Source organism: Cibotium barometz, chromosome 41 (genome assembly GCF_041138505.1).
Source record: "Cibotium barometz isolate CiBa-2024 chromosome 41, ASM4113850v1, whole genome shotgun sequence".
Classification (NCBI taxonomy): domain Eukaryota; kingdom Viridiplantae; phylum Streptophyta; class Polypodiopsida; order Cyatheales; family Cibotiaceae; genus Cibotium; species Cibotium barometz.
The window spans coordinates 31825048-31839237 of NC_141086.1; the positions used below are offsets into that span (position 1 = coordinate 31825048).

Genomic DNA, 14190 nt, shown 5'->3' on the forward strand with positions numbered 1-14190 from the left:
ACTAGTCTAGGGACAAGACCTCTGGACATCCCACTGAAAGTGATGGTCTAACGCATACAAAAAGGCCCCTAACCTGTCCTCCTCCGACTTCGGAGTTGAAGTCCTAACTGGGTGACCATGTTTGCATAGGTGAGGACAGGTTGTAAAGCCTGCCATAGACCTCGAAACTCTTCCCCAAGACACGCAAGGTACTACAGAGGCCAGAACCAAGTCTTGAGGTCCTCCACAAACCAAGCCCACTCACAAGCCACCACACTAATCGTTGGATCAGTATGTTGGCTCTGCCAATCTTGCCACCATATGCTTGCATCTCCGAAGAGATGCATAGCGGCTAACATGCCCCTTGGTCGGTTCTATGAGCAACAACAAAACAGGAAATGAATTGAAGAAGCCATGAATGAACAATATTTGCATCAAGCTTACCATCATACTTACTAAATTGTATCTTCTCCAGGAGTTGCAGTGCCGTTTGAACTGTGAGAAACAAGCTTTCAAACTCCTCGGCGACCCCGATCTTCGTCCTCCTTGGCCTTCTCGGCCTCTCATTGACGATCAGCTATACGAGGGCAGATTGCAACCTTTCCATCTCTAAGATAGCCTCCTTTGCCTCGGCTATGAGGGTAGCTCACAAGCGCTCGGCCTCAGCTGCAAGGGATGCTCGTAGCTGCTCCATCTCCATGGCGCGTTGTTGCCGTTTGTCCTCCTTTCTATCCTCCAGATCCACGTGAGGCTTGGGTTGCAATGCTGGACATACTGACTGAAGTGTGGACTGAAGCATAGATTGCATCATAGCCATGTAGGTATCCATGGAAGGGGAGCACTCGAAGCAGAAGCTTGTTGTAGAGATACGGGAGACTCTAGCTGCTCCCTCTCTACCTCCTAATTGTCTTCTTGGTTACTCATAGTGGGGGCGTTCATGTTCATGCCCGAACACAATAAGACAACCCACTAGAGGTGTCAGAGGCTCTTTTGGGGGATTCCAGGACAGCTAGTAAACTAACCACCCTTCGAGAGATGGGAGCCACTCCGGTACTCTGGGGTGTGCTCCCAAGAGCCTGAAAACCAACCACACAAAAACCCTTATGAGAAAAAAAAATCAGCACCTCTTGGTCAAAGCAATGATGAGGGTTTCATCCCTTAGCAATGAGGAAGGGTTGCTGAGCCACGAAACCCTGCAATACCTGAAACTACCCAAAGGCTTCTTCTCTGACCAAGTGAAAAATTTCAACACCTTCACTTATCAAAGCGTGAAGCTCAGATACCACTGTAACATGCACCTATGTGGAAGCATTTCGCTTAACGATGCAATCACTTGCTGAAAAACTGAATATGCACAGAGGTTAGGGTTTAGAAGATACGGAAGGACAGTATTGGGTCCCAACTACCCTCTGAAGGGCCCCCACTGCTGCCCGGAGTATTTGCTTGTTATATTGCAAGAGAATGAAGAGGTACAATGACTTGATGTGCTTTCCACTGGACTGCACAAGAACCTGACCTTTATGGACTTATTTGGACCTGATTTAGGGCTGAATCGGGCACCCCTTTGCTGTGCATTAAGTTGCCCTGTAGCCACTGTGGTCTGCACCTTCTGGCCGGCCTGAAACACCTTTGAAAGGCGCCTCTTTGCTGCATTATAAGCTGCTGGTACTGGCCACCTACTGTGCTGCAGCACTGTTGGCCTGTGTTTTGATATGATGAACTGATGATGCGTGTGGTTGGGCTGAGAACCCTTCTGTACAAGCTTGACCTGATCGACCTCTTGCTATGGTGTGTTTTCCTCCCTTGCTTGCCCTGGATGCTGAGAGAACAACTCTACAAGTTGTCACGTGCATCCCACACTTGGACGCCACGGACATATCTGTACAGCAGGTGCAGGTCTTATAGTGGTGACTGGCCCTTTGTGAGCCCTTGTCCGAGACAAGTCAGCGAAGGATCCACTGTAGAGGGTCATGGCCACGTGTGCATGTCCCGCACATGAAGTCAATACATGTCCCACATGTCTAACCCTCTAGAATGATGTCATCCCTTGTCCAGGACAAGCCAGCGAGGGATCCACGCTAGAGGGTCATGGTCAGGTGTGCATGTCCCACACGTCAGTGTAACCCTCTGGAATGATGTAGAGGTGTACCGAGCACTTAATAGGCTTCCAGCCGCATGCATGGGCACCAGTCTAGGTCAAGAGATAGGCTTGTGAAGAGTCTTTCTCATGGACAGCCATATAGGGCTTGTCCAAGAGCCACAAAAGAGCCCATGGCAATAGGGCTAGACATAGGCCAGCCCTATGCCTTAGGTTAGGCCTATGGAGTCCATGGACCCTTGTTGGCCATCAGCGAAGGCTGCCCAGGTTCACATTTGTGAAGCGATAGCAATTTAAAGCTATTTTACCTAGTCGTGAGCAAGCTGATGGCTGCAGAATGAACCGACTAGCAAACGAAGTGCCTATATAAGCAATGTTCAGCCTTTTGCTTCATTCATCTTATATTCTCTGCAAGAGCAAAGGTTCAAGGGCTGAGACAGCCAAGGAGTAAAGGTGCCCACTGCCAATGTGGTGATAGCCCGAGTGGTGAAGGTGTTTACCTAGGACCAGGATGTCTTGGGTTCAAAACCCTACAAGGTGCTTCCTCGGCGGCATCACCTACAGGTGGTGACTACGGGAATCCAAATATTGGGCCTAAGGCTAGTCGAGAAAAAAAAAAAAGAGGAGCTAAATGTAGGCATATGCTCACTTATGGTAGTGCTATGTGTGAATAGGGCTTAACCAAGGGCACTTCTTCCCATGTGGTTTTTCCCCTTGGATATCAAGTGTGAAAGGACACTCTATCCATATAACTTTTGTACTTCTATATTATATGGATGTGACACACATGCAAGGGTTGACTTGCATTTTGTGGTCACCACACACTAAGCCTCTACCGCCGAAGATGCTATACTACAGATATCAGTTTATGCGTATCTCAGCGGATGGATTCATATAGAGACCTGGATACATGGATGTGTACATGCCTCACAGTGCCCAAGTGGCAATTGGCCAGCTCAGAGTGTCATCACACCAGCTTGAGATTGAGGCAGGTAGGGCAGCACGGATCCCCAGAGCAGAGAGGATATGCAAACTATGCCAGGAGGAGGTTGAGTGAGGAACATTATGTATGCAGATGCAGAGCATATAGTGTCATTAGAGAGAGATACACCACCATCTTCAGTGGACATCCCTCACTCCGCCAGATCATGGAGTCCGCAGACCAGCGCAGATTTGGCCAGTTCTTGTTAGAGACAACGCACCACAGAGAGACACTGATATGGACTCATACCACAGGGAGAGGTGGGCGACAGCTCCAGCTCACTGATTTCTTCCAGAGATCTATCCCAGTGCCTACCCTGACACAGGAGGGGGTTACACTTCAGCGCGTTGCGGACCTCCGAGCCAGACAGAGACCGAGAGCACCAGGCTACCAGACTCCCAAACTACATCAGAGGGAGATCACAGAGATACGGGCTCGAAATCAGCACCATATCCAGGAGCGGGTAGCTCACTTACACTCACACCTGGAGATCATGCTCCGAGGTATTGTTGCCTCGCCATCGCCTATGTATCACATATTACACCCCCATTATGGGACTAGTTGGAGCTAGACAGATCTGCATTGCATTCTTGTATACCCTACGCATATAGGTTGCATATTGAGCCTCTAGCAGTAGTGCTCCATCCATCACACCCCCCCACTAGCTCATTACTCTCATAGTTTATTTCATGTTCATTTTGTCCTTTTCTTTCTGGACATCCAGAAGACATTGACAGTTGTACATTGATTTGTCTCAAAGGTCGAGTTCGGCCTCCAGTATGACAGGGATGCACCACATATCAGTCTCTCTCATAGTGAGAGGAACAGAGTATTGAGACACGACCTATGGCAGCTCTATACACGAGAGACATGGATATCACCTACACAGACTCTTCCACCGAAGATGCTATACTACAAAGATCACTTCATGAGTATCAATGATGATGGATTTATAGAGAGGCCTAGATACATGGAGGGCTTTTTACCACACGGCTCCCGAGTAGCTATTGGTCAGCTTAGAGTCTCATCACATCGATTGGAGATCGAGACTGGCAGAGCAGCACCGATCCCCCGAGAGGAGAGGGTATGCAGATTGTGCAGAGAGGAGATGGAGAGTGAGGAGCATTATGTATGCAGATGCAGAGCATATACAGCCATCAGAGAGAGATATCCCATTTTATTCAGAGAGCCACATTCCCTACGCCAGATCTTTTAGGCAACAGACCAGCGCATACTGGGGAGATTCATTCTAGACATACAGCGTCACAAAGAGACATCATTACAGGCTCAGACAGCTCCAGAGGGGGGACGACAGACACAGATTACTACATTTTTTCAGAGATCCACCCCACTCCCAGCCCCTACACAGCAGGGAATTACTCTCCAGAGAGCACAGACACTCAGAGCCCGCAGGAGACAGAGGACACCTGGCTCTGATTTCATTGTTGTTGGGGTTCCACGGCCGGAGTTAGAGGAAGGGAAGTTACCCTCGATTAGGAAGAACGTGAGGCACAGGCACAGTTATGGGATCGTGTCAATGCCAAGGTCCATTCTTTCATTTTCCTCAACTGCACACCGCAGGTAATCAATCATATCAAGCATATGACGCTGGCCAGAGGTATATGGCAGCATTTGGCTTCTCTCTATAACAGGGTATCACCCATGAAGAGGATCTCCTTGGAAGTACAAATGCGGGTGATGGATCCTGCAAAGTCGTCGACGATGCGGGAGCACATCAACAAGCTGCAGGCTCTTCAGTAAGAAGTTCTCCAGGGTGGGAAAGAGATATCATCGGAGGATATGGCCATCACATTGCTGTCACATTTGCCCTCTCAGTACTCATCATTTTACTCTTTCTTTGATTACCAATGGCAAGCTCAGCACCATCACATGGGAGGAGCTTGTGCCCATGGTCTTGGACTAGGAGGAAAGATTCACAAACCCTCCACAGGGCGGAGGTTTGGAGGCCTTAACTGGCCAACGGTCGAAAGGCCGGAATAACAACAAGGGCAAAGGGAAGGCTTCATTGGAGAAGTCTTCAGAGAAGAAGCCTGTTTAGCTTAATTAAACATTATTAAACATAATTAAAGATCTTAATACTTAAATACTTGAGTAAATAGGAATTAGAGAGCAAAAAGCTATGTTGTTTGCATTGATGCACAATCTTAAATAGGGCTTGAAAATGTACACGAGAAGAGGCAGCCCAATGTAGGGTTGTGACTCTTAAGATGAATAGTTCTCTCTTAAGCACGCAATTATGTTTCTTGGATGAGACATGTCCTTTCATCATAACCCTTGTGAAAGGTTGTGTCCTTTCAAGACACCCTTTCACTAATATTAGTGATTAAGGTGTAGTTTAGTGAGATTAAGAGAGATTAGTCACAAATTGTGACATTCCCTCCACTTCAAATAAGATCCGCGTTGATAATAATGATTCTTGTTGTATCTTCTAGCTCGAAATGCCAAGTCCCATCTTGTGGGATTATTATGAAACTTTCTTATCAAAATCTACTTCTTGAGGTCGCCCTTTTGTACATCTCTCCATATTGAAGAATCATGAAATGCTCTCATAGATATATGAACATCATCTACAAGAGGGTCCATCTTGAAAATAGTAAAGTGTCCATCAAAGTTGTCAGAAGCATTCATCACTAAGTTGACCGATCTTTGTTGTGACATTGGAATATTTTGAATAGTTGCCGCTCATTGGTGAATCATCTTCTTGAGATAAAGAATCCAATAACTTTGCAATCTCATCCAATAATCAATTGTTCTTCGGAAGTCATGACTCATGCTGGAAGAATCTGTTAGAAGTCATCTCCTGTCTAGATTTATACACCAGGGCCTTTGTTGTGGGTGTGCCCGCCCTTATGAGGTGTTTTATCATTTTTCCCCACTCTCCGTATTTTTCCCCTACTTTTTCCCATTTTTCTGAGGCTTGGGAGGGCTGCCAGGTGATGCCAGGAGCACTCTGAAGCTGGCCGACTGCATCTGTAGCAGTCGTGGGCTGTCTGAGTGCTGGCCGACTTGTTCTGTGCAGACATGGGGCACCAGATGCTGGCCGACTGCTGTTTTTCAGCAGTCGTTGGTTTTGTCCAGTCGTGGGCCTCTTCCAGTGCTGGCCGACTGCCCTCTAGGGGAGTATATATAGCTCCTCAGCCCCCATGCCTTATTAGTATCATATTCGGGATCTTCTTGTGTATATAGAGCAGAGTTACACGCCTACATCTGTCTCTCTCTTGTGCTGTTTTTCTGCCTGCGTTTTTTGCTCTTGTGTTCCCAGATTTGGTCATCATTTCCGCTGCATATTCTGACATGGTATCAGAGCCTAGGCTCTAGATAGGTCTTGGGATTTGTGTGAGCAAGAGGGGGCTGTTTTGTGGCTGATTGGTGGACTGTTTTGGACTGTTCGGGAAGAGGAGAAGCAAGAGGAAGGCGGGCTGATTTGCTGGACAGCCACTTGCAGGTATCAGTTCTTCTTTGTTCCCACCCACCCACCCTTTTCAGAGTACATCCCCGCTATGGCAGATCTGTTAGAGATGGCCGAGAGACATGTGAAGATCCCGACACTCCCCACGTTCCCGGTGGACCGTCAGTTGGACGGGAGCAACTACGGCATATGGAAGGTGATGATGGAATCCGTTCTGGAGTCCTACGATCTCGCCGATTTCGTCGTTGTTGGGATTCCACGGCCGGAAGTAGAGGAAGGGGAGTTACCGTCAACCCGAAAGGACCGGGAGGCCCAGACACAGATGTGGGATCGTGTCAACGCCAGGGTCCGTTCGTTTATTTTCCTCAACTGCACACCACAGGTAATCAATCATATAAAGCATATGACGCTGGCCAGAGGTATTTGGCAGCATTTGGCCTCACTTTACAACAGGGTATCGCCCATGAAGAGGATTTCCTTGGAAGTACAGATGCGGGTTATGAGCCCTGCAAAGTCGTCGACGATGCGGGAGCATATTAACAAGCTGCAGGCTCTTCAGCAGGAGGTTCTTCAGGCTGGGAAGGAGATATCGTCAGAGGACATGGCCATCACGTTGCTGTCACATTTGCCCTCTTCGTACTCAGCATTCTACTCGTCGTTGATTACCAGTGGCAGGCTCAGCACCATCACGTGGGAGGAGCTTGTGCCCATGGTCCTGGACCAGGAGGAACGATTCACGAACCCTCCTCAGGGTGGAGGTTCGGAGGCCTTTACTGGCCAACGGTCGAAAGGCCGTAACACGGGCAAGGGGAAGGCTTCGTCGGAGAAGTCTTCTGAGAAGATGTCCGTTACTGACCGCGAGAAGCTGAAGGCAGAGAGGACCTGTAATGATTGTGGCGAGAAAGGCCACTACTGGAGGCAGTGTCCCAAGCGGAAGACCGAGAAGGGTGAAGACTCCTCAGCAATCACGAAGACTCCGGCTTTTGTGCACCTGGAGGTGATGGACACAGATGCTTCATTTTCTTCAGGCAGAGAGGAGATTGGAGGACTTTCCGCAACGGATACTCGGGAATGGATTCTCGATAGTGGTGCTTCCAGGCACATGACTCCTTCCCGTTCCGGTTTACAGGATCTCTGCAGGCTTTCTGGTCATATTCTTACTGGGGATACGTCCACTATCCCAGTTCACAGTGAGGGCAGGATGGAGATAGTTCCCGATGGCAGAGGGGGGAAGCATTCCTCCCAGGTGTTGTATGTTCCGGCACTTGGTTTTCATCTGTTGTCAGTGCATCAGGTGTGCAAGACTGGCGTACGGGTGGAGTTTGATGAGCATTTTGTTGCTCTCCGGGACAAAGCAACAGGCCAAGTGGTTTGGGAAGGCGGAGTGGAGAATGGAGTTTACAGGCTTTCAGCACTCTCTCTCCCAGGTCCTCAGGTTTGTGATGAGTGGCACTGTGGTAATGGCTACTCAGGTGTGGATACGCTGCAGGTGCGAGCTTTCCGAGACCAGGTGGTGGATAGCTTACCAGTAGATGGCAGCAGTTGGCAGGAACTTTCCAGTACTGAGGTTGGTAGTTCTTGTGTTCGTGAGTCAGAGGAAGCTGAACAGGTCACTTATGCTCTGATGTCTCGTCGTGTTCGGGACATAGAACTTCCAGTAGTTGAGGATGTTCTTTCCACGGGGACCTTTCGGAAAGCCAGGCAGGTGGCAGGTGCTTACTTGCAGAAGGAGGTGCTTTCTCCAGGCTTTGTGGTTCCGGATTCAGAGGGGGTGGTTGACAGGTTTCAGAAGGCCTTGTGTGGTCTTCAGAAGGTTTCCAGGACTTGTTTGTGCACCGTAACAGGTGTTGATCCTTGTGAGCAGTGTGATGTCTCTGTGATTCAGAAGCTGTATGGTTCATGGATCTGGTTGATGGACACCGGATTGGACGGGAGCTTCCTGATGAGGCAGTTGAGCTCTTGGTTGCAGATGTCTCTTTGGGAGGCAGGATTGCGTTTCCTGTGGTTTCTGCGGCATGCGAAGGATCATAGACTCTTGTACACAGGAGGGGGATTGTTGGATGGAGTCCGACTCCGCGGTTGGAGTGACTCAGTTTGGGGAGGAGATTCGGACACGAGGGGATCTATTTATGGCCCAGGAGCAGTTTTACGGAGCAGGAGGAGGTTACATTGCAGGTTTGGGCTTCCACTGGAGGAACCCATGGTCATCCAGAGGCACTTTGTTCGTGAACAGATTGTTGCTGATGACATCTTGCTGGAGTTCTGTTCGACGGAGGACAGTACGGTGGACCTCTTCACGAAGTCGCTCTCAGGATTTGCTCAGGCGGCACCCCAGCTCCCAGTGGTTGGTCACACAGCCAGGAGCTGAGAGGGGGTGTTAGAAGTCATCTCCTGTCTAGATTTATACACCAGGGCCTTTGTTGTGGGTGTGCCCGCCCTTATGAGGTGTTTTATCATTTTTCCCCACTCTCCGTATTTTTCCCCTACTTTTTCCCATTTTTCTGAGGCTTGGGAGGGCTGCCAGGTGATGCCAGGAGCACTCTGAAGCTGGCCGACTGCATCTGTAGCAGTCGTGGGCTGTCTGAGTGCTGGCCGACTTGTTCTGTGCAGACATGGGGCACCAGATGCTGGCCGACTGCTGTTTTTCAGCAGTCGTTGGTTTTGTCCAGTCGTGGGCCTCTTCCAGTGCTGGCCGACTGCCCTCTAGGGGAGTATATATAGCTCCTCAGCCCCCATGCCTTATTAGTATCATATTCGGGATCTTCTTGTGTATATAGAGCAGAGTTACACGCCTACATCTGTCTCTCTCTTGTGCTGTTTTTCTGCCTGCGTTTTTTGCTCTTGTGTTCCCAGATTTGGTCATCATTTCCGCTGCATATTCTGACAGAATCATCATTGCTATCATGAATTAACTCAACAAAAATTCTCCACCGGTTTTTCAAGAGAGAATCGGTGGTAGCTCCGCAATCTCTCAAGCATAAGCACTAGCACAAACATGAACTCCATGAGCTATTGCACACTTGCTTTTTCAATTATCTGAGCACTAGACTTGCGACTTGTATTCTGAAGTTGAAGGTTCCACATTAGTATTCTAACGAGCATTAGGGCGCTTCGGGCACTCAAACCATCTATGGTTACAAGAACAGATGGTACAAAGATTAGGTGTCCAAGCTGAGCTGGTTGAACCAAATGTTCGATGTTGAAAGTTGTTTATTCACTTGGAGGTATCACCATGCGATGATTGTTGTGATCGAGGAAACGATCGCTTGTCATGAGGTTGTGAAGAAAGTGACAAAAACAGAAGAGAATCACTTGTCTAGAAAGGTATCTCAATGGTGGATGGTTGTAAAGAAAGAGTTTACACAATATACCGGCTGAGAGTCAGAAAAGTTGCTAAAGTTGTTGCTAGTATTGGAAGATCGTCCTTTATTGAAGGGTCTCCAATGTGGAGAATTGAGATTCACAACTCCCTCTGCATAGCGAATAGCCCCTAATGTGGGAGGGTCGTATTTTTGGACATCAAAACACAAGGTGGGTTCTAATCTTGAGATGAAAGCATGACGCTCTTCATCGGGAATACGGTTATTAATCTCTAGTACCAATGTGGTGAACTGAGAGATATAAGCAGATAAGGAACCAGTTTGTTCCAATATCCGGAGTTCAGAACGGGCTTGAAAATCCGCATTGGCAGGTATGATCTGCTTATGCAAAACGCATTCAAATTTAACCCACGTTGCAACACCTTTGCCATCACGAACCCATCTATGCCACCAAACGAAGGCATTGTCTTTAAGCAAGGATGCAGCTATGGCAACTTTCTTTGACTCCGAGTGTTCCATAGCATTGATTCATCTTATAAAGCCATTGTTCCAAAGTTTAATGATTCCAGTGACCATTATAAGATTCTGGGAGCTTAATGTCCGGCTTCTTAGTGTGACTTGCTTTCAATAGCTGAAAAAGAGCTTTTAAATCATTACCTTGTACTTCAGGAGGAATACGATCAAAGTTTGCAATGCTGATAGCTGTTGATGACGACGAAGAAGAAACAGAATCCCAAGACGTCTTCTTGTGTGTGGTTGTATAGACCTCTCACTAGAGTTTCTTTGTACTATTTCAGCCTCTTCGAAGGGTTGTAGTCTACATCACAGACCGGCGTTCCCTTTTGACTAATGACGGCTCTTTTCTTGGGAGGGAGGGGAACGGTAGCTTGTCCCCCTCACCCTCACGGGCTGAGTTTCTCAACGTTTTCCCTTAGCATGAGGTTGGTTTGTTCCTTCAAAGGTTTTAAAAACTTGGAGGTCTTAAGTTAAATGTTCACTCAATTGTTCTACATAACAACGCTAGCCCATTGCTTAAAAAGTCTAGCGCAAGATAGCTCTGTTAAACTCACGACCCCTAAAACACCACCTTCACCACCTAGAGCACCGAACTAGGCTGTAGAGATAAGACCAATGGTATGGTACAAGGACAATCACCAATGGCTAGCCTTGCACGAAATCAGTCACAACTCACCATGCCTTAGACCCTCAGAGACTTTCGTAGAAGATGATTAGGAGCCCGATAGCTTGACACATTTTCCATGCTTGCTATTAGGAGCCTAGTCCATTTCCCTTTCTTAAATGGTAATCAAGGTGATTTGGCAGCTACCTTAGCACTCGGCGGTCTCTAGAATAAGGGTGCATTAGGTATCAACCCCCCCCCTTCCTTCCCCAAACAAAAATCACCCACAAAAGCACCGCACAAACTCTTTATGAGCTCTCTCTTTTCTTTAAATGCATCATTGAAGAGGATAGGATTCTAAATCATGTACCTTTTTCCTCCACCTCAAGACTGAGTGGGTGTAAGGCCTAGACACGATTCTAATGGAAGATAGCACAGAGGCATTTTCAAAATGGCTCTACCTCATCTATTTATAGAGTATAATGTTTTTTTCCTTCCATGGGACTAGTTTCAAGGTCACCAACTTTTCATTTAGCATCAAAGAATGGTTTACCTACATCTATTTGGAGTGCAGCCACTTTACTCTGGTAGCGCCCCCCCCCCCCCCCCCCCCCCCCCCCCCCGCGCGCGCGCGCGCGCGCGTTGTGGAAGCGGAATTCTTGTTCCACCAAAGGGAGACGAGTGCCCACCCACCAAAATTCAGTTTCGGAAACAAACATTGGGATGAATGAAAAGATACAACATGCCAACACATGAAGGTAGCTAGAAAAGAGGAGGAAAGCTGTGTAGAACAAGGGGAGTGTGAGTCTCTATTGGCACCGTGAGCACCTACTCTACAATAAAGCATAGCCCCCTTGTCTTCTCACAACACAATTGTTCTACATGTCACCAAACCTAGCTTCGGTGTGTAGCTGGCAGCACTAAGCATGTTGGTTGCACTTTTCAGTGTACTACCATGTAAACACAAGTCTCCACCCATCTTTGTGATCATCTAAGTGGTCATTTATCCACTGCGTCTGTGCAACATAGAATACAAGCCCCTCGCAGTGGCAGATTAATTGAACAAGGGTAAAACCCCCACCGTACCTACCGTGTTACCATTCACTCCACTCCATATAGACTTTTAAAGCCTCAAAAAGCCCCAATAAAATTCCACATACAAGTGCTCCCCATACCCCCCCCCCCCCCAAAACCCCCCACGCCCCCTCAATAGATTGCACAGGATATGCAAGTGCCCATAAAACCCAGTATGCAGATATTAGATTATGCATGCAGATAATGCTTTTTAAAAATAACAATAAATATGCAGGTGACCCCTTTCTGAAAAAACAAAATTTGAAAAAAACAGTTGTAGGCACACCTTCCTGTGCTTGCTTCTGCTCGCACTCGCTTGAGGAGGGCAGTGGTCTTGCCTGCGAACATGGGCCCCACAATGAGATGGATGCTGCCAGCAACTGCTTGTTGTTCTTGGCCTCCACTGGCCGCTGTCTCTTGGGTTAACTCAAATCGCACCCCATGGTAATCCATGGCCTCTTCCAGCTTCAAACCCCGCTTGCCGGGGCTCAAACGACCGGGTATTGCAGCGCCCTTCATAATACCCTGCCTTCCAGCCAAAGTGCAGGCACGACGAAAGCAGAGACCCGAACTACCATGGCTTTTTTCGCTGGTTAGGGTTAGGCTTTTGCAGGAGGTTCCATGGAAAGCTCTGCTAAAGATGAATGCTTCTCTGTAGACAGAATTGGAGACTCGTGAGAGAGACATTGACGGGGTTTTGAGGGTTGAGCTTCGCTGCAGGAGGAGTTGTGCTTGAGCTGACGTTATTCGCTTTGATGCGCGGGACAGTGCGTTGTACGTTCCCGTCATTCCCACACGCCAACTGGGATTTTGAGCCCTGTCTGTTATGGCAGCCAAAACCCTTCAAAACCCTTCCATGTTTATGCTACAATTTCTCAATTGTTATCTATACTTCTTCATTTTTTTTTTATCTTTTGTGCTCGTGTGCGTGAGTGCGAATTTCTCAATTGTTATCTATACTTCTTCATTTTTTTGATCTTTTGTGCTCGTGTGCGTGTGTGCGCTTTCATGTCGCCATCAACAACCAGCAGGTTTTGAACACAACACCTCATGCTAGTAGGGACATCAACACCATTAGAGCTGTCATCTATACTATTTCTTTATGGACACTATCACCCAGGCTCTAGGCATCACAGAAAACAAACGAGGCTTAATGGAGGTTTGAGGGCAGGTTCCCAGTGTCACAGCGCACACGCCTGGGTGCTCACTCCACATACGTGGCACACACACGTGGACGTCACTCAGGCGTGATCACGCCTGGGCATTCACTCCGCGTATGTGACGCTCAGGCTGTTGTTGGGTGCTCACCCTTCGACGCACATGTCCCCAACTTTTGTTGTCTACTGTACTCAATACTCAACCTATACATCTCCAGTCTCGCCACAATCTCACAGTAGAGATTGCCATTCACCCCTCAAGTCTATCCACTCGACCAATGCTCTAGTCTCCTACTGTCAAATGTTTTACTCCTCGACCAAGTCCGCTTTTGAACCAAGTAGCTCCCTCTCTCCTTTTTCGAAAAAATCCAATATTTGGATCATCGTTTTTATATTTGAAGAGAGAGAGAGAGAGAGAGAGAGAGAGAGAGAGAGAGAGAGAGAGAGAGAGAGATGAATATAGATATATATATATATTAATGTGTGTGTGTGTGTAATATTATAATGTAAAATGTATATAGACCCCATAGACTTGTTAAAAGCAAAAAGGAGATATATAGATATGTAAGAGTATATTGTAATGTATGTAGATTTGTTTTTAAAAGAAGAAGATATGTATTGTATGTATGTGTATATAAAGAATATAATGTGTATATATATTTAAATAAATCAAATATTTGTGTGTATACATGTGGATTTTTATGAACGTACATACATACAAATATTGGATTTATGTATACACACACACACACACACAAATAAATCCAATGTTTGTATATATGTTTGAATACTCTATATTAGAATAATTAAATGATGTGTGTGTGTGTGTGTGTGTGTGTGTGTGTGTGTGTGTGTGTGTGTGTGTGTGTGTGTGTGTGTGTGTGTGTGTGTGTAATGTATAGTAGAATACTCTCTTTAAAATGTTTGAATGAATATCTATATTAAAATAATTAAATGGTGTGTGTGTGTGTGTGTGTGTGTAATGTATAGTAGAATACTCTCTTTAAAATTATAAAATTGTATGTTCTAA

At 47.0% G+C, this 14190-nt stretch overlaps 1 protein-coding gene across 1 annotated transcript in view; it reads right to left on the bottom strand.

Annotated features, from left to right (window-relative positions):
• The window catches only part of LOC147614866 (thymidine kinase-like), a 31483-nt gene extending 18593 nt beyond the window's left edge, over positions 1–12890 (bottom strand). Inside the window, exon 1 of the mRNA XM_086780187.1 lies at positions 12290–12890. Coding sequence (XP_086636313.1) covers positions 12290–12792 — 503 coding nt within the window. The 5' untranslated portion in view covers positions 12793–12890. The remainder of the gene's footprint in view (positions 1–12289) is intronic.
• Positions 12891–14190: the final 1300 nt, after the last annotated feature.